This window comes from Schistocerca piceifrons, chromosome 9 (genome assembly GCF_021461385.2).
Source record: "Schistocerca piceifrons isolate TAMUIC-IGC-003096 chromosome 9, iqSchPice1.1, whole genome shotgun sequence".
In the NCBI taxonomy this organism is placed as follows: domain Eukaryota; kingdom Metazoa; phylum Arthropoda; class Insecta; order Orthoptera; family Acrididae; genus Schistocerca; species Schistocerca piceifrons.
The window spans coordinates 163,511,141-163,532,393 of record NC_060146.1 but is presented as its reverse complement, the minus strand read 5'-3'; the positions used below and the strand labels follow the sequence as shown (position 1 = coordinate 163,532,393).

Below are 21,253 nucleotides of genomic sequence, written 5' to 3'. Positions count from 1 at the left end.
GGGAGGGGCAGGGCAGAAATCTGGAGAAGAGGAGCATGTCTGCTGTCTTGCCCCCATCCCTCTCCCCGAGCCACTCCCGTCCTGTCTTGATGTGGCTCTCTCCCTTTGTAGACATACCTCTTTGTCAGATCATTCTGGTTTGCTTTTTTAACAGCCACTAGTTTCATTAGCAGCCACCATTGCTTTACAGTAGCACACCAATGCACACATAGTTTCTTTCATTTCTCAAAAGAAAAGGCATATCTGCCACCGTAACAGAACTGATCAATGCAGCTTATTTGGTTACATATGGTAGTAAACAATATTCAAAGTTGTGGACTTCATCATATTTTAAGTATAGGACTTTGCAATACAAGGTATTTTTCTGGAAATATATTAATTCTTCGTTCTGTCATCACAGTTAAACTGTAACAAACTATCTTGTAAACATAGAAGCATTAAAACACCTTTAATTAGAATATAATCAAAACTTTCATCTGTTTGACATCAACTATATCAATGATCACTATCAATAACATTATTTATTTTACATTTAAATCTGAAGAAGTGACATAAAAAATAGAATATAAAATATACTTTGAAATTTTTTTGTAAATGTAACTTCAAGAATTGGTGTCTCACATTACCATGTTCAAACTCGAGTCTATCGTAGCTCTCTTTGTAAATGGACGAAGAGTCACACATCCCATACTGTTGTGTTTTAGGGTTAAGGTGGATGTATCAGGTTCTTTTTCACAAATGTGCATGCACCAACTAACTAATAGTAACAGAAGAATAAAATGAAGTTTAAAATGCAACTCACATTTGAAGCAAGCATCGCACAAGATCGTTAACTCACCACCTTTTTGCAGCCATGCAAGAATTAATCATACTCTTACAGAAAACAAAGCCAACAAACAGTTTCTGTCAGGTTTTTATCGTCACAGTTAGCTGAGTTTTTACACGACAACCCAGTCTCATTTTGTCACAACCAAAGAGGATACTAACATTAAAAACCAGGTTTTGTGTTAGCTATAGAAACAACCGTATTACTTACTTTTGGTCTCTCTGGTCTCCTGTGACATCAGGCAGATGTGCAAATGAATTTCCGAGGCAGATCACTGCATTGAAGCCATCTCCGACAAGGTCAGCTACATCATCGGCGAGGGTCAGCCAATTCGCTTCCTCGATTACTGAAAATATATTTACAATTATAACAGTGAACTAGACAAATTTAAGCTTACAGGCAGTATATCATAAGACTTAAACTTGAACTTCATCTCAGACACAACCATGTGACAATTTCAAATTAGGACAAAGTTTGGTTAGCAAACTTAATGAAAATACACAGATTTTTCACTTTTTGTTTGTTTTGTTAACCGCCTGCATTCTTCTTAGTATTAAAATTTACATAAATGTTGAAGAGCTTTAAAAAGAGCAGATACTGAATAACCCTGTTAAAATACAGAGCTTTTAGAGTATCTTCAAGATATTTGGTCACAAATGGAGGTTTGAACACTTTGTCTCCTTCTTCTTTTTCCTGGCTTCATCTCCTATCTTCACAGGGTCTGCATATTAATCTGGATTTGACAATGTCAGTGACAGAAGGTGGTTGTATGCCATTCCTCTCCTGGATGGTACTACTTACACATGATCTTCAGTACACTGGTAAATTGTTGGTGCAAGGTGTATGTGCACTACTCACTATTTTATCTGTTTTCTTTATTCACTTAACACCCTCTGACAACTCAAATAATTCGAATCTAGCCTACAGTTTAGCAACTGTTGTAGTTATTGACAGTAGGTATTCTGCTGACAACCATTAAAAATATTTATTGCTATTTTAATTTAAACATTTTGTCATTTTATAGCTAGTGAAAACAAAAGCTGCCACCAAATGAAGACCAATGGCATTAAATTTAAATTAATATAGCATTAAAACTAAAAACATAAAAAGTACTTACATAGGATGCCAAAGCCCACTCTTCAACATTAAGTTCTGACATTACAGAACACAGTTTCCAGCAGTTCAAAAGCAAATATGTACTTTGGTACAAGTACACCCATCCTATCAAACACCATGTGAGCATTCAAATTAGGTAGTGGTTGGATTTCAATAGTGGTAAAATGATGAGCGAGTAAACAAACAGTCCATGTGAGCTCAGAACTAGAAAGATATCAATATCTGGAGTTGATATCATACAGCTGTCGGATGCATATTGTAATGAATCTTGCCTCCTCGGAACTTTTGCACGTCAATTGAAATGTTCAATTCCATACAAATTTTGGCTCAACATGAGTTAATTTTCATATTAAAATTATATATCCTACATCCAAAGTTTTTTTGCATATATTTGATTGCAAAAACACTATTTTTCTGATAACATAATTTTATTTTCCATATTGATCCATTTTGCAACACTGACCTCGAACCATGAAAATCAGTAATAACAACTGTCAACTTACATGATGTAAGAACTACTTTACAGTAAAGATAATATTGTTATGCCTCAGTTTTCATATAAATAAAATTTCTGTATTCATTTACAATTTTTCTAATTTTACTATCAATAATATAACTGGCTGTGTACAGTTACAGGAAGCTGATATTTTTCACAGTGTCAAAATTTGCAGCCTTTGTTATGAACTTTTAGCACATAAATAATTATTTCCAGAGAACATTGTGTAAGTTATAGTCAAAAAGCAACTTTAACTAAGAAAGTCCTGTTAATAATAATTTAGATTATATCTGGTTCTAGAAGGAACTGGAAGCTATGTACGAAATACTTATAGAATTTTTAGGCTCCAAACACACCAGAGGTAACAAGAATTAACAATATTCCAGTGACTTGTCATTGAAACACCTTGGACCAATAATTTTGGAAAGCTTATATAGGAACAAAGAAGACACCCTAGAAAACAAGGCAGCCATAGCAAGATTAGTAACATTTATCTGCCAATTTCAAGTTTACTCCCTTCAAAAATTATTTAAATGTTGACATCAACAGAATAGACAAATGAGTGTTGTAAATTTTGTATCAGTTTATCCATGAAGATTTAATAGAAGGGAGTAACATTATATGTGAGTATGTCATCCAGGGTTAAAACATTACCTGGAATATTACAGGAAACTTACGATATGGAAGCAGATAAAATTACAGTGTAAATGAGAAAAGTGTAAAGAAACCTCAGTACATACTGGCTGTGTACATGGAAATCAAGTAACATGATGTAGATCATCGCCAGAGGCAATGGAAGAAATACAAATAAATACAAGAAATATAATGAAGCTATGTTATGTGAAAAAAAGTGTTTCTGTATAAAATAAAATGCTACAAACAGTAAGTGAAATTTGGGGGGGGGGGGGGGGGGGGCTGCAGATGCTACTGTCTGACAATAAAAGTGACATTGCAGTAGATGACGGGCAGATCAGGGGGATATTTTCAATGTCATCGTGGGGAAATTGGGAAGACTGGACACACAATTTGAATATTGAAAACTGAAAACAAAAATAATATTGAAAACTTAAAATTATAGATGCAAACAGAAAGTAACAGTAACATTGAAAACTTAAAATTATCTATGCAAACAGAAATCAAAAACAATAACAATGAATTAAAATCAGGGTAACAGGAAATAGTGAAAGAAAATAATGAACAGTTGGGTTTTAATCTATAATATCAAATATCAGAACTAATGAAAGAGACGTAGGCAAGTTTTAAAAATTTGAATAATTAGACACTTCTGGAAACAGAATTAAGATTTTCACAAACAAAGTCAAAGATAGTCGTAGCCCAGTTGTTAAACAAAAACAATCTGTTGTAGAAACTGATACTACTTTTGTGGTACCGGAAACTTGTGTTAACACAACCCCGAAAATCATGACTTATCTAGTGTCAACAAAACTAAAATTAATCCATTAAACTTCGGGCCTGCAGCCGCGCAAATAAAATTTCCTCTACTGATATTTCGGCCGCGTATCGTCCGGCCATCTTCAGAGCGAGTCACAAGACTGATGACAAGGTGCCAAGCGCGGCCTTATATGCTCCACCGCTGTGGTACTGCACATGCGGGTCACAGATGCTGGTCGGCAGCAGAGACATATGCTTACACATGCGCCGCCTGTGGCAAAGGCGTACAGACATTCAATTTGCTTATCAATGTTTGATCGGCGGCGGTGACACGATGACGACTTCTCTGCAATTTAATTACTCCAAGAGCCGGATTCCATGCTTTGTCCAAATTAAAACCATTATCTCTGTTTATTAAATTGTTGGCTAATCAAATTTCTATAGCTTCCTTGAATACAGATTCCCAAAATGAAGAGGTGGGTGTTAAATTCTTCACATCACTGTAATTCATGGAACAACACGTATCAATACAATGTTCGGCCACAGCTGACTTGTCTGGTTGTAATAAGCATGTGTATCTTCGGTGCTCCACACACCTCTCATGAACGGTGCGTGTTGTCTGACCTATGTATGACTGCTCACAATTTCCGCAAGGAATCTGGTACACACCCGCCTTACAAAGCAGTAAATCGTCCTTCACAGAGCCGAGTAAAGCCGCAATCTTTGTGGGGGGCCGGAAGATCACCTTAACACAGTGCTTCTCAAGAATACGGCCTATCTTTGAAGAAAGAGCACCCACATAGGGCAGAAATGCCCTAGATCTGAAGAAGTTACTATCTTCTTCCCCATCACATACCTGCATTTTAGGTTTTGCATCGAATGCTCTACGAATTTGTTGCGGAGAATATCCATTTGATTTAAAAATTCTCTTGAGGTATGTTAGCTCTCCTTGCAAATTGTCTTCATGGGATATATAGTGCGCCCAATGCACTAAGGTCTTAAGGGCACCCATGGTCTGAGAAGGGTGATGGCAGCTACTGGCATGAAGATATAGATTTGTGTGCGTTGGTTTCTGATATACGATATGTCCTAATGTGCCATCACTTTCACGGCGAACGACAACATCCAAAAAGGGGAGGCAGCCGTCTTTTTCTATTTCCATAGTAAATTTAATGCTAGCATGGATGGAATTCAAATGCTCAAGAAATCGATTTAATTCATCCATACCATGGGGCCATACCACGAATATCAGTGGAGGAAATTTTATTTGCGCGGCTGCATGCCCGAAATTTAATGGATTATTCATTATGCCGCGAGAAGTTGAAAATGCACAAAACTAAAATTATTTCTGTTGAAAACAATGATCCAGTCAGGGCTAATGAAGAATCAGAATTAGTAATTAACACTGATTTTGTCACTTGAACATCTGCATGCATAAAAGTATTTTCAAATACGATTCTTTCCTTCAACAATTTTTTGTTATTTTCTAATCAATTACAGCTTAACTGGTGCTCATTGTACCAAGAAGAATTCTGTGAACAGTTTAGAAACAGTAATGTACATGTTTGGAATAATGCTGCAACTAATAAAATGCTTATTACAGGACCCAAATCACAAATTTCAGTATACAATGACAATGCTGTAGCCAGTAAATATAGACAGGTAGGTAATGCTGATGAAAAATTTGAAAATATTATTGTTTCCTCCAATACAACTGAAAGTATGTCTGCCAGTAAAAGTGAAATTATATTTGTTTGTGGTCAAAACATACACAGTTCTAGCTTGCTGATAAGTTTTAAAGTAATAATGAGTGTAAAATGTAGTAGTAGCACTGTGCATGCTTACAGAAACTGAGTTGAGGAAATTATTTTTTAACTACATTTGAGTAAGAAGAAGTTGCAAAAATTATACTACATGACATCATGGAGAGGTCCGCAAGTCATCCACATATAAGACAATAGTGATAATACTAAAATTTTTGTCTCCGAGTGAAAATTCTAAGACTTTTCTGCTTTATTAGTTAAATTTCAATGAGACTGATTTAAATATGGACTTTGAAATTTTTGCTATGATATGGACAATGTTACAGAGGTACATTTTATATCGCATTTGTTGTTGTTGTGGTCTTCCATCCAGAGACTTGTTTGATGCAGCCCTCCATGCTACTCTATCCTGTGCAAGCTTCTTCATCTCTAAGTAACTACTGCACCATACATCCTTCTGAATCTGCTTAGTGTATTCATCTCATGATCTCCCTCTACGATTTTTACCCTCCCTGCTTGCCTCCAACACTAAATTGGTGATCCCTAGATGCCTCAGAATGTGTCCTAGCAACCAATCCCTTCTTCTAGTCAATTTGTGCCACAAATTCCTCTTCTCCCAAATTCTATCCAGTACCTCCCCATTAGTTACGTGACCTGCACATCTGATCTTCAGCATTTTTCTGTAGCACCACATTTCAAAAGCTTCTACTCTCTTCTAGTCTAAACAATTAATCGTCCATGTTTCACATCCATACATGGCTACACTCCATACAAATACTTCTAGAAAAGACTACCCGACACTTAAATCTATACTCGATTTTAACAAATTTCTCTTCTCCACAAACGCTTTTCTTGCATTGCTAGTTTACATTTTACATTCTCTCTACTTCAACCATCATCAGTTATTTTGCTCCCCAAATAGCAGAACTCATCTACTACTTTAAGTGTCTCATTTCCTAATCTAATTCCCTCAGCATCACCTGACTTAATTAGACTACATTCCATTATCCTGTTGACGTTCATCTTACATCCCCTTTTCAAGACACTGTCCATTCCGTTAAACTGCTCTTCCAGGTCCTTTGCAGTCTCTGACAGAATTACAATGTCACCTGAAACCTTTATTTCTTCTCTATGGATTTTAATTCCTACTCCAAATTTTTTTTGTTTCCTTCATTGCTTGCTCAGTATACAGATTGAATAACATCAGGGATAAGCTAGAACCCTGTCTCACTCCCTTCCCGACTGCTGCTTCCCTTTCATGCCCTCAACTCATATAACTGCCATCTGGTTTCTGTACAAATTGTAAATATCCTTTCGCTCCTATAATTGACCCCTGCCACCTTCAGAATTTGAAAGAGAATATTACAGTCAATATTGGCAAAAGCTTTCTCTAAGTCTACAAATGCTAGAAACGTAGGTTTACCTTTCCTTACTCTATCGTCGAAGATAAGTCGTAGGATCAGTACTGCCTCACGTGTTCCAACATTTCTCCAAAATCTGAACTGATCTTCCCCAAGGTCAGCTTCTACCAGTTTTTCCATTCATCTGTATAGAATTCGTGTAAGTATTTTGCAGCTGTCACTTATTAAACTGATAGTCTGGTAATTTTCACACCTGTCAACACCTGCTATCTTTGGGATTGGCATTATTATATTCTTCTTGGAGTCTGAAGGTATTTCGCTTGTCTCATACATCTTGCTCACCAAATGGCAGAGTTTTGTCATAGCTGGCTCTCCCAAGTCTATCAGTAGTTCTAATGGGATGTTGTCTACTCCAGAAGCCTTGTTTTGACTTATGTCTTTCAGTGCTCTGTCAAACTCTTCACACAATGTCATATCTCCCATTTCATATTCACATACGTCCCCTTCCATTTCCATAATATTGCCTTCAAGTACATCACCCTTGTATAGATCTTCTATATAGTCCTTCCATCTTTCTGCTTTCCTTTCTCTGTTTGGAACTGGTTTTCCATCTATATTCATACAAGTGGTTCTCTGTTCTCCAAAGGTCTCTTTAATTTCCCTGTAGGCAGTATCCGTCTTACCCCTAGTGATATGCACTTCTACATCCTTACATTTGTCCTCTAGCCATCCCTGCTTAGCCATTTTGCACTTCCTGTCGATCTCATTTTTTAGACGTTTGTATTCTTTTTTGCCTGCTTCAGTTACTGCATTTTTATATTTTCTCCACCCAAGGATTTCTACTAGCCCTCGGCTTTTTACCTACTTGATCCTCTGCTGCCTTCACTATTTCATCTCTCAAAGTTACCCATTCTTCTTCTATTGTATTTCTTTCCCCTGTTCCTGTCAATCATTCCCTAATGCTCTCTCTGAAACTCTCTACAACCTCTGGTTCTTTCAGTTTATCCAGGTCCCATGTCCTTAAATTCCCACCTCTTTGCAGTTTCTTCAGTTTTAATCTATAGATCATAACCAATAGATTGTGGTCAGAGTCCCCATCTACCACTGGAAATGTCTTAGAATTTAAAACCTGGTTCCTAAATCTGTGTGCTACCATTAGATAATTTATCTGAAACCTTCCAGTGTCTCCAGACCTCTTCCACATATACAATCTTCCTTCAAAGTGTTAGCTATGATCAAGTTATGCTCTGTGCAAAATTCTACCAGACGGCTTCCTCTTTCACTCCTTATTCCCATTCCATATTCACCTACTACTTTTCCATCTCTTCCTTTTCCTACTGTCGAATTCCACTCCCCCCTGACTATTAAATTTTCATTTTCCTTTACTATCTGAATAATTTCTTAATTCTCATCATACATTTCTCCAATCACTTCATCATCTACGAATCGGAGCTAGTTGGCATATAAACTTGTACTAATGTGGTAGGTGTGGGCTTCGTGTCTATCTCAGCTACAGTAATGCATTCACTATGCTGTTCATAGTAGCTGACCCATGCACGTATTTTTTTTTATTCATTATTAAACCTACTCCTGCATTACCCCAATTTGATTTTGTATTTATAACCCTGTATTCAATTGACCAAGAAGTCTTTTCCTCCTGCCACCGAACTTCACTAATGCCCCCTATATCTAGCTTTAATCTATCTACTTCCCTTTTTAAATTTCCTAACCTACCTGCCCGATTAAGGGATCTGACATTCCATGCTCCGATCTGTAGAGCACCAGTTTTCTTTCTCCTGATAATGACATCCTCCCGAGTAATCCCTGCCTGGAGATTCAAATGGGGGACTATTTTACCTACAGAATATTTTACCCATGAGGACACCATCATCATTTAACCATACAGTAAAGCTACATGCCCTCGGGAAAAATTATGGCTGTAGTTTCCCCTTGCTTTCAGTCACTAGCAGTACCAACACAGCTGCTACCCCTCTTCAGGAACCACACATTTATCTGGCCTCTCAACAGATATCCCTCCATTGTGGTTGCACCTATGGTACAGCTATCTGTATCACTGAGGCACTCAAGACTCCCCACCAACTGCAAGGTCCATAGTTCATGGGGGGAGAAATTTAAGGAATTTTTTATACACTCTTACTGCTAGAACTGATTAGTGAAGACGGTTGGTGGTTTGGAGTTTTCAAATATTTCATATTCTTTGTGTTTCATTTAGCAATGGTGGTCATGTTCAAATGTATTGAACTATGTATTAAAAGTTGAAATTATTCTAGAGTAAACTGCATAACCATTTTCATTTTTGGCAAGATAGGAAATTAATAAATTTTTGGTTTATACTGATGCTGTGGTAAGAGTAATATGTACAAGACAATGTGAGTTATTACAAGCAACATCAAAAGCAAAGATCTGAACAGAAATGTTTCTCATGAGTGTCAGCTATTTTCAGTTATTCTACATGTAATGTGAAATGACTATGCTCTTGTCCTGTTGTGTGTAAAGTAGGTAATGTTGAATATGCTAGTTTTGGTATCTGTAACATGGTAAAGTGAAATGAATGTTATGTTGCTGTTATCACATTTCTGTAAGGCAAGTTTATTGCTGTTGATGTTTAATTGTGAATTGTAAGGGGAAGTGAATATTCTGTGAGAGGAAATGTGTTATGGCTTTATGATGATAATGATGATTATATCACTGTACTGTAGGGAAATATGATGTTAACAGAAACAATGTTGATGCAAAAAGTTATGGCTAAGTATTTGTAATTGGAGGAAGTGGATAAGAAATAATGTAAGAAGTTACATAAAAAGAATAAAAATATAGTTGACATCAAAGCAAAACAGGAATTAAACACAGTAGGAAACTGCACTGTCCAGTGAAATGGTAATAAGAGATGAAGTCACTATTACTTGAAATATGAGAAATGCCATTTAAAAACAAAAATATAGGTAGCAGCTGGAAAAAAGACTAACTAAAAAAAAAGACATCTTATTTATTGGTACTAAGAAAATGGAAATGCCGTGTGGCTAGAGCCTCCCGTTGGGTAGACCGTTCACCTGGTGCAAGTCTTTCGTGTTGACAACACTTCGGCAACTTGCGTGTCAATGAGGGTGAAACAACAATGATAAGGACAACACAACACCCAGTCTCTGAGCGGAGAAAATCTCTGACCCAGCCGGGTATCTTACCCGGGCCATTAGGTGTGACATTCCATCACGCTGACCACTCAGCTACCAGGAGCGGACATTGGAACTAATGAAAACTACTTTGTACATGGAATAATTTTGAGTGCACTATGTACTTTCACTCTGTCTGTGTGCTATGAAAATTTATAGCTAGTGTTTGTATTTTATACTCTGTCATGTCAAAACTGACTATAGAACTTATTTTTACTTGTGACTATTACTTCAACAGGTTGAATTTCCATACTCCAATATTTTTCAGTAACTTTATCTGTTTACCTTTGTTACAATTACATTATATTGTCAGTCTGTCATCAACTGTTTCATTATAAAAATCATGTAAGTGTGCAGTAAAATAATAATCTCACTACTATTAAATATGCTGAATTAAAAATATATTTTGCAAACTAGACAGCAGGAAAATAAGACTTATTTACTGTTTATAATGAAAAACTTCTGATATGTAAAGCATTATTAGTACTTTGGATTTTTCACTGTGTATGGATCAATTGCTGTTCATGTGAGCCAGAGTTAGAAATGGAAAAATCTTTTACATGGATTACGAAAACCATGATCTAATATTTTGTATTACTGGTGTTTGGAATTAACTGAAGATAAATAGATTTCAAAAAACTGCTGTCATGTTAGGGAACATACATGCATATTGAAAAATAAATTTCCATTTTTACATAAATGAAAGTCAGACTGATAAAATGTTACTATAGTCAGCCAGTGTTTGCAGTGCCAAAACATCTAGTGCTTTAGTCAACAAAAACTGTTTAAAACAAAATGAAAATGTAATTATTTCATAACCTATGTTAATTTTGCTGAATAGAGGCATACAGTAACAAAAAGTGATGTTTTTCAGACCGATGCAAAGTTAATGGTTATACGACTCTATGAGGCAAAGTGTATTTTTCTTGGTTTAATAATCACGTTGCAATATTAAGAATAAAATGCAAGGTTTATAAAGTAAAGCAGTTTTTCTATTTTAGGCATATTAATGGAATTATTATGAAGTTTTGTGAGATATTTTGTGATGTTCATGAGGCTTACATTGAAATGAAAATGATAAAATTGTATTGTGAAGTATGATACTAAGACAAGGTTTATGCTGTGATATATGTAAGATTTATGATGTTGATAACAACAATGATGATGATGACAATGTTTGGGAAATGAGATGTTAGGGATTTACGGGTACTAAAGTTATTGTCATTTCAAAAATACTGTTATATTTTTATATATTTCATTTTTAAAGATGGACCAGAACCACAGTATTAAAATCTAATTATATTTTATTGTAATTCTAGTGAATGTTTTTCAGGAAATTTAACTTTTCTTATATTTCTCATAATGCAATTTTGTATCATTTTTTTCAAGCGGTACTGGTTAAACTTGATGATGGAAACTAAGTTACTGGCACCCTTTTAGACCTATCCATGGCCTCATTCCATTCTTCTATATAAATTAGAAACTTATGAAGGCCGAGGAGTGGAATTAGACTTGCTAAGATCTACCTTGCTGACAGGAGACAATGTGTTAAGCTGTATCATACAACTGGGGGACATACACAAACAGTAAAATCTCTTATAAAATTTTTAACTGTGGTGTCTCTCAGAAAAGCACTACCAGGCCTTTTATGTTTGTTGTGTACAAAAATCAAACCAAGTAAGTTATGGCAACGATACTTCCTTCATAAGCTGGTGCTCTACAAAACAGTGACCAGTGCAAAATAATACAGAAAACATTAACCTCATCACAGAATATCCCACCGTAAACAAATTGGCACTAAATAAGGACAAGACAATTCTGGTGGAGTTTCTGCTAAATTATAAATCAAGACAAATAGATACTGAGCAGAGAATTCAGTTGGAACAATTGATAAACATACATTCCTGGGTATTGCAGTAGATGAACATCTAACATGCAAGAAGCACATCAGCTACATGTGTAAAAAAATCTCCTGTGACACCCTCCAGCTAAAACGCCTTTCTAGCATAACAGTGCCACCTGTCTTAACACAAATCTATTTTGGAATCAGGCAATTAGGATAATAGCTAATATTAGTAAACATAATTCCTGTTGAGAATACTTCATTAAGTATAACATACTAACAGTGTATTCATTGTATGTTCTCAGGACAATACTGTTTGTAAAAGAAAATATGGAATGTAGTATAATCAATAGTGAAATCCATACCTATAATACAAGAAAAAGAGAGGATTATCACATTTATTTAATAATAAAAGAGCGACAGACCATAGTCCAATTTCTGCTAGAAGACATTTTCGTAACAGACTGCCAAATAATATAAAACTGTTTAATGGAAACATATTTAAGACAAAATTAAAGCATCTGTCAATTGCTAAATGTTTGTACTCCATAAAGGATTTTTAATGATGTTGTGTATAATTTATCTTTATTTCTAAACTCTTATTAATGTTTGTATGTTTGTAAACCTACTATGTCCATGACTGTAAAAGTTATTATGAGCAAATAAACCTTTATTTATTATTTACGCGGGGCATTTGAAAAGTCCGTGCAAAGTCTGAGAGATGGCACCACCAGCGCAAATCGAGGTCATGTTTAGTTAGTAGCATCTTTGGAAAGAATGCACACCAAGTTTCAGCCATATTGGTCTATTTCTTCGTGTTTGGCATTCATGTGAATCAAGGAAGCCAAGTGATTGTCAAAAAATTGACGAAGAAGAATTTCGTGTGGTGATTAAACATAACTTTATGAAAGGCAAAACACCTCAGATGACTAAAGAGAAGCTTGATAAACATTATGGTGACTCTGCACCTTCGGTTAGAACAGTTTATAAGTGGTTTCAAAATTTTTGGAGTGGCCATATGGGCACAACTGATGCTGAACATTCTGGACATCCTGTGCAGGTTACGACTCCAGAAATCATTGATAAAATCCATGATATGGTGTTGGATGACAGAAGAGTTAAGGTGCATGAGATTGTTAGTGCTGTGGGCATCATGAATGAAAGGGTACATAATATTTTGCACAAACATTGGGACATGAGAAAGCTATCCGCAAGATGGGCTCCGTGATTGCTCATGCTTGACCAAAAATGGAATCGTGTGAAGTGTTGCAAGGATGGTTTGCAGCTCTTCACGAAGAATCCGCAGGACTTTTAAGTGTTGTTTCGTCACTGTGAATGAAACATGGATACATTACTATATTCCTGAGGCCAAACAACAATCTAAACAATGGGTTACCAAGGGAGAATCTGCACCAAAAAAGGTGAAGACCAGTCTTTTGGCCGGAAAGGATAATCCTCATTGAGTATCTGGAAAAGGGTAAAACTATTACGGGTGCATGTTATTCATTGTTATTGGACCGTTTGAAAACCGAGCTGAAAGAAAAACGCCTGCGATTGGACTGAAAAAAAATCCTTTTCCATCACGACAATGCACCAGCACACACCTCAGCAGTTGTGGTCGCAAAATTAATGGAAATAGGATTCCAACTCGTTTTACAACCCCTATTCTTCAGACTTGGCTCCCTCGGACTACTATTATTTCCCCAATTTGAAGAAATGTCTGGCGGGACAGAGATTTTATTCAAACGAGGAGGTGATTGCAGCAACTAATAGCTATTTTGCAGACTTGGGCGAAGTGTGTAAGTCTAAAAGGAGACTATATCGAAAAATAAACAAGGGTTACCCCAAACATGTAAGTAGTTTTTATTTTTGCATGGACTTTTCAGACACCCCTCGTATTTATTTATGAACATTTATTAGAAGGGAGTAACATAATAGTATCCACAATGGATGCATGTAATCAAATTACGTATGTACAGTAGTATAAAATGGGTAATGTAAGCAAAACCATGAAAGCAAGTAGTAGTTGTGTGCGAACTGAAAATTCAACAAACCTATGAACAGGAGTGCTCTTATTTTTTGCACTTTATGACAATTCAGCACAGTGACCATTTTTAAATGTTGCAAACCTCAGGAGGCTACTTTTATAAAAAATCAGTAGTGGTAGTGAGAAAGGTATTGAAAATAAATAACTATTAGATCAACCTCACCTTCACTGCTGAATATTTGATGGGAATATACCACTGGAAGGACAATTTTTAAGGGAGAACACTTGTGAAACAGAAAGGAAAAATATTAGAAGGTTTATCAGTGGGAAAGAAAAGTACGGTGATGGAAACAATCAATCTGGTACTTACTAGATTCTCCCAACGACCTGTTTTCCATTTGCATTCTGTGCTACTTTTTACACAAATTCATTAAATTTTACATTTGCTGTCACTGTTACTCTCAGCTGTTGGTGATACTATTGATACTGTGCATTTCTGCTCAGTACTTACCTTGAATAAATGAAGCTTCTCCAATTTCTGCCAGTAGAACATTTGAAATAGAACGCAGAGGTACTGGCTTATGAAACAGAAGTCTCCATCTTCAGGGAAGAAAAAAATACCTAGTTTTTTGGGAGGGGGGCAAGGGGTGGCTTTATTAGTTGGGCCTCTCTCTAACCTTTACAGCCAATTCCTCTTGAGAATGATTCTCCAGTAGTCTTCATCAGTCTAAGATTCATACCAAGGTGTCCTAAAAGGCAGGACAGGGAAATTCTAAGAGCACCATGAATAATCACAGGTATGGTTAATTAGTTCGCAGTAGGGACAAAAATGAATTCAGTAGGAAGTGCTGCACCAAGTGTGGCATGCACTGTGGAAATCCCAAGAAGGAACAGAGATTGTGGTTTGACATTACGGCAGTGGCAAAGCCATTGCAGACAGAAAGTAAAAATTGGTTGTGGTGTTTCAGAAGCAACTGTCCCCAGCTCAGAATTATAACTAAGTTCAAAAGCTGCCAAAAGGACATCAGTGTTCTGTTTCACAGACTTGCTCACCTTTCAAGCCTGAACCCTCATCGACGCGACAGTAAAGGTCATTCTTTCACATGACTGTGTAACATGCAGCCTTCCTTAAAATAGTGAAGTCATTTTAACATGCAACACACTTACTGGAAAAGCATTGCCAAAAGAACATAGACTGCCGTAATCATTTTAGCCAATTTGGCAAGTGAGTTGCAGCATTATTTTATTTACATTTTAGCTTTGGTGATTTTGTTGCAATGCCTGGCTCCAGTTCTAGGTCGGCAGAGCCGCTAGGGAGCCAGGCTTAGCACAGGTGTACCTACTAGAGGGTCCCAAGAGCGCAGGCAGCTACGGTTACCGTGGATTCCCATAGGGAACACCACCAGATCTGCAGGTCGTGGTTCGAGGAGGGGCACTTTGCAATACTACAAAAACCAAAGTATTTATATAATATTTGGAAAACAAGAAAAATAGGAGAGAGCTCAAACTACGTAGAGACAGAAAAAACAACTAAATATTGTGAACTGTACAATGACCAGACAAAACATCACAATGTTCTCAGTATCTTCAATGATCAAACAGCTGCAGTATATCGCAGAGTCAAAACCAGCTGCAGTATATCACTACATTTCTAACTTTCCATCCGAGCCAATGGTTGCATTTTTGTGTGCTGTACAGGAATCACTGAGTGATGTCACCCCCTGCAGGCATCGTGAATGTGAGCTAAAAACTTGGAAAAAAAAAATCCCCAAGAATTCCAGGCGTGTGGAGGAAGATGTCAAGAAGCTCTTGATAAATCAGTTAATTAATGTTTCAAAAGGAGTGGCAGTGTATTAATAATTTAAATGGGATAATATTCATATGATTAACACACTAAATTCATAAAACTCAATAAAATTCAGTTTCAGTGCTAGGTTAAAAACGCAGAACTCCCTGTTTTTTCCAGGTCAAATATAATTCCCTGAGAATTCCAGGCTTTCCAGAAGAATTGCCACCCTGGCTCCAGCATAACCTGTGTTCTCTGCCATGTCAGGGAGGAAAGAGAAGACTGCTCAGATTACACCTCTACCTACATTTTCCACTCCCACTGCAGTCTTCAGATTGAATTACTTTTTCAGCAACCACACTATTATTCTGTAAAACATGCACCTCCTCGACACTTTCTCCATTCTTAACAAGCTGAGCAAAGACCTCAAACCCTCCCTTAAATGTAAACTTCCACCGCAGTTCTTGAGGGTTACCTTTCTTATAAAAAATTGTCTTTATTCATGAAATTGTTTTTTATAAAAACAATGAAAGACAAACTTTTCTGCACAAATTGTTTAGTTACTCTCTCAATACTCACCTTTAACACTTATACACTTTTGTATGCTTTCGAACAAGTTCTGGAAAAGTGCCTCAAAAAACACATGCTTTCAGAAGAACAGACTCACAAGGTTCTTAAATCGACAGAGGTTGCTGTCCATGCATTGTTTTGTCACACCAAGTAAATTGTCATGTAGCATACCATTTGCCATTACTTATTCTTCAATCTTTTAACACGATAGTTGTGACAAGTCCAGCATATCTGTTTTGTGAACAAAGCGCTGTTGTGGATTCGAGTTCAGCTGGGTACACTGCCAGCAGTTCACTGCTCCTCACATCTGGGCTCATATCAATACAACTGAGTTTGGGCCCCAGTTACACAGTTATATGTGGATTTTGAATTTGCTCAGTGAAACTGTTTCAGCATTTCCTTACACTATCTGATACGAGTCTTTGGGCAGATCCTTGCAGGATGGGCGGGTCTTCTTTGCAGATAAACAGTTGTACAAAACGGAGTGCACAGCAGTTTTATATATGTGTAAAGGTGCCTCTGTCTCATGGTAAGCCATGTCTCACTCCTGTCTGTCGTATTCCTCACAGTGTCCACATTCTCTATAATCTTTACCAATCCAAACCGACCTCCATGAAATACATTACAATAAAATTCCACAAACCGATTACAGACAACCTTTCGTGAAGCTGAAGACAATTGATTGCCAAAGGTTGAACAAAGGAATTCGAGGCACTGTTGATGAGTTAGGCATTCTACATCCACATCTACAAACATACTCTGCAAGCCACCACATGGCGCACAGTGGAGGGTATCTCGTACCATTACTAATCTTCTATATGCCTCCATATGAGCCCTAATTTCTCTTATCTTAACTTTGTGGTCCTTATACAAAATGAGCATCAGCTGCAGTAGAACTGTTCTGCTGCCAGCCTCAAATGCCTATTCTCCAAATTTTTCTCAATAATGCCTCACAAAATGAATATCGTCTTCCCTCCAAGGACTCCCATGTGGGCTTACAAAACACCTCCATAATACTTGTGTGTTAATCAAACCTTATTTTTTCCATCCCATCAGTCTTCTGACTGATTTGATGCAGCCCAGCATGAATTTCTCTCCTGTGCCAATCTCTTCTTCTCAGAGTAGCACTTGCAACCTACGTCATCAATTATTTGCTGGATGTATTATAATCTCTGTCTTTCTCTACGGTTTTTGCCCTCTACAGCTACCTGTAGTGATCATTCCATTTCATATCCCTATAAAGTGTTACATCCAGGTATTTGTATGAGTTGGTCAATTCCAACTGTGAATCACTGTTATTATAGTCATAGGATCCTATACTTTTTTGTTTTGTGAAGTGCACAGTTTTACATTTCTCAACATTTAAAGGAAGTTGCCAATCTTTGCACCACTTCCAAATCTTATCAAGATCTGACAATATTTCTGCAGCTTCTTTCAGCAGTACTTTGTTACAGACAACTACATTGTCTGCAAAAAGTCTGAGGTTAGTATTAACACTGTCTGCAAGGTCTCTGACGCCCACAGTCTGTGATAAGGCAAGGATGTCTGATATCTTGTTTCACCTCCTCTGACCATTTTCCGTAGATGTTCATGACAGTAGCACACAGACATTTGACCGGCTTCTGTGTTTCTGAGATCGTCAGTTGCAGGTGCCAGGCATCATTGTCAGAGTTGCTTCTGTCAGTGGATTTCCTAATTTACGACCTATGTTTCCACTAGATTGATTCCCCATTTGTCTAAAGTCCATTTGCGTACTTCCCTTAGTGTGTCATGTGCCCACAGTACCATTACATGAGCTTCAGTCCCACAGTGAGCAGTCCTCATAATGTTATCGCTCATCACTTTGTGTCTGTCTGTGTGTGTGTGTGTGTGTGTGTGTGTGTGTGTGTGTGTGTGTGTGTGTGTTTTACACTGTAAACAGTGCACACCACAAGGAAGCCTTGGAAGCCTTTAAAATAGGTTTTTTGATCTGTGGTTGGTCACACATATCTCACAGAGGAAAAAAAGTTCCCCAATTTCCCGGTTAAAAATGTTTTCTTCCCCAGGTGAAAATATCCTTTTTCTTGGCTGAAAATACACTTGTTCCATGTTAAGTGACAATATATGTTCCCTGTGAGTTACAGAACTTACAAATTCTTTGAATGGTAAAGGTATAAAGATCTTTCATGCACAGCAACATGCATACAGCATATTTTCGTATTATCAAAGTAAAAATATGAATTCCACCAATTACAGCACGGTAGCTTTTGAAGCACTGAAATCAGACTGTGATGCACTTCTGTCAGCCAATCACAGCTCACGTTAATTGATTCACCATCCAATGGCAACATCATTTAAGTAGTGTGCTCACACAAATATGAAAAGATAATACTTTAAATTAATCTGTCCAGTACAACTACATGAAAAATTAAGTTTTCACATATAATGCTGGCCATCAAAATTTTTTTTGCTGTTAATTGCTCAAGAATTCATCTCACACTTTTTTTGAAGAATAATTACACTTTTTGGCCATCATTATTTCATAACTTTTAATCTATGAAACAACTGAAATAAATACGAAAAATTAACCTTCAAGCTTGATCTTTTTTAGTGCATTACCCTTTAAGACATATGAAGCACAAATGTGACAGTAAAATTTTAAATAAAGGCATAAATGGCTGGTCTTCTGGGCCCAAAATTTTTCAAAGTGGCTGGTCCTCTGTATTTCAGTTCTGAAGAGTCTACTGCTCTGTGATTTAAGAAATTCATCACACATTCTCAAACATAACATAATTCATCTTGCGTAAGAGGAAATTACTTTGAAATTAATGCTTCTCGAACCACCAATCGCCATACTTCCCCCCGACCTGTTATAAATGTAAACAGTTGTGACACCATGCTCATTGAGAGCAGTTTGACATATTTTGCTGCCAGCAGACACTTATATGTGCAGTTTGTTTTGTTGTAACGGTGCATTTTCTTTGCAACTAAAATTTTATTTTGATGTTATTCTCTCCTTTCTGTCTTCTTGTACTAATATTATTCTACTGTAGCAGGCAAAGATACAATTCTTTGTTACACTATCAGTTCTTACCAGTAAAATAACAAAAATGTAACCGGAAACTAAAACAATGAAAACTTGCTGATATTCTAAAAAGTTCCTGGGGTTTTCCCCGATGAAAAAATTCCCACATTGCTCCCAGGTTCCCAGGGTGTATACACCCTGCTACAGAATCAAACAATGACCCTTCAAATTGGTGTCTACCTTCATGTGTCATGTGTAATGGTTAACGAAGTGTTATCCAAGCACAAATAACTTTTCTACCTGGTGTCAACCAAGTGAAAGCTTAGACTGACCTTTCTGGGCAGAGAATAATCCTTTATGAAGCTACCAGAACATGTGATACTGTAGAAGATACTGGGTAAAAAATAAATAAATTTATATTTTGATGTTTGGTGTCAACAAGAGTGGAGATTAATATTATAGTAATGGAAGCAGGAATAATGATGCTCCTGACAAAGGTTCCATCTAAATATAAGGTACTTCAACTGCAACTGGTGTATCCGTGGTGATCTGAAAGTAATCGCCATTCTCATAAGAATGTAGACAAGACAGTGTACAGCAACTACTGCTGTTCTATTCATACATGGAGCTCTGCAGGTAGAAATCCCCATTATAAAAGAAGGTGTCAGCAAGAGATGGTTTGTAGCCAGAATGTAAAAACATCCTTTGTATGTTGTCAGTTGAGTGTGATGAGTGCAATCGCAGCACCTCTCCATACAAAGCTGGGACTCACAAATAATTTCATAAAGGCACTAGACAAAGACTCAGACACTTTACTGCACACATTGGATGAGTTTCCAGAGTTGAGTCTCTTGAAAGTAGAGGAAGGTTTGTTCATAGGCCATAATTAAGGAAGATCACTGCTAATGGGTGATTTCTGAGAATGTTGCTGAAAGAAATGTTTGAGTGACACTTGGACTGGTCGTAACCAACTTCCTCGAAAATTATAAAATTGTCTATTATGTATATGTTCAGCAAAAAGTGTGTTACTGCATACATACAACTGGGTTGCAACCTTCACCCAAAATTATTTTCATCAACTCACACCTTTAGTTCTTCCCCGAGAACACAGGTTCAGTTAGTAATGAATGCAGCGAACATTTTCATCAGGACAGCTCGGAGACAGCGTCATACTATTAGGGTTAAACGTGTACAGCAATTTTGGCTGACTACTGTCAGACATTTCAGCACGAAATATCAAATGGTATGCAAAACTCAACTCAACAGCCAATAAATTCAGAATATACACACATTAAGCAGAGAGAGTATGTTCTGTACAAGTATGTAAAGAGAGAGTGAGAGAGAGAGAGAGAGAGAGAGAGAGAGAGAGAGAGAGAGAGAGGGTGCGCGTGCGTGTGTGAGTGTGTTTTCTAATTTTGACGACAACCTTGTTGCCTGAAAGCTAACTTTCCCACAGTCCTTTATGTTGTGCCTTTCTGTGACTGCGCTATATGGTGAATAGCAACTATCCTTTTCATTATATTGTTACATTCCATCCTGGATTTTCCATTATCTGATTTTACCTATAAGGAATTGTAACATAGTGAGGTAGGGTAGTTCCACTTGCTAATACAATACCATGCCTAATGTAAACACTATTATTTATGCTCCATTTTCATACACACTCGAAGTATACATAATTTACTGATCTGTTTTGCTAGAAATCCAATGTTTATAATCTATAAGTTAAGCACCATCAGCACGGACAGTAATAATAAGCACGCATAAAATGAAGAGCAATATTGATTCTATTGATATGAATTATTCATAAATTGCTCAAAGCACCTGCAGTAGTCAACAATTAGACGACAAAGCAACGAGAAGATCGATGACGGATTGCACAGGTTACAGAGTGCTCTGGCCGTTACAATACGAGTGC

The 21,253-nt window shown here is 36.9% G+C and overlaps 1 protein-coding gene across 1 annotated transcript in view; it reads right to left on the bottom strand.

Moving 5' to 3' along the window:
- The window catches only part of LOC124716802 (glycine N-methyltransferase-like), a 38,012-nt gene that overhangs the window by 16,504 nt on the left and 255 nt on the right, over positions 1 to 21,253 (bottom strand). The window contains exon 2 of the mRNA XM_047243351.1: positions 1,037 to 1,172. Coding sequence (XP_047099307.1) covers positions 1,037 to 1,172 — 136 coding nt within the window. The remainder of the gene's footprint in view (positions 1 to 1,036; positions 1,173 to 21,253) is intronic.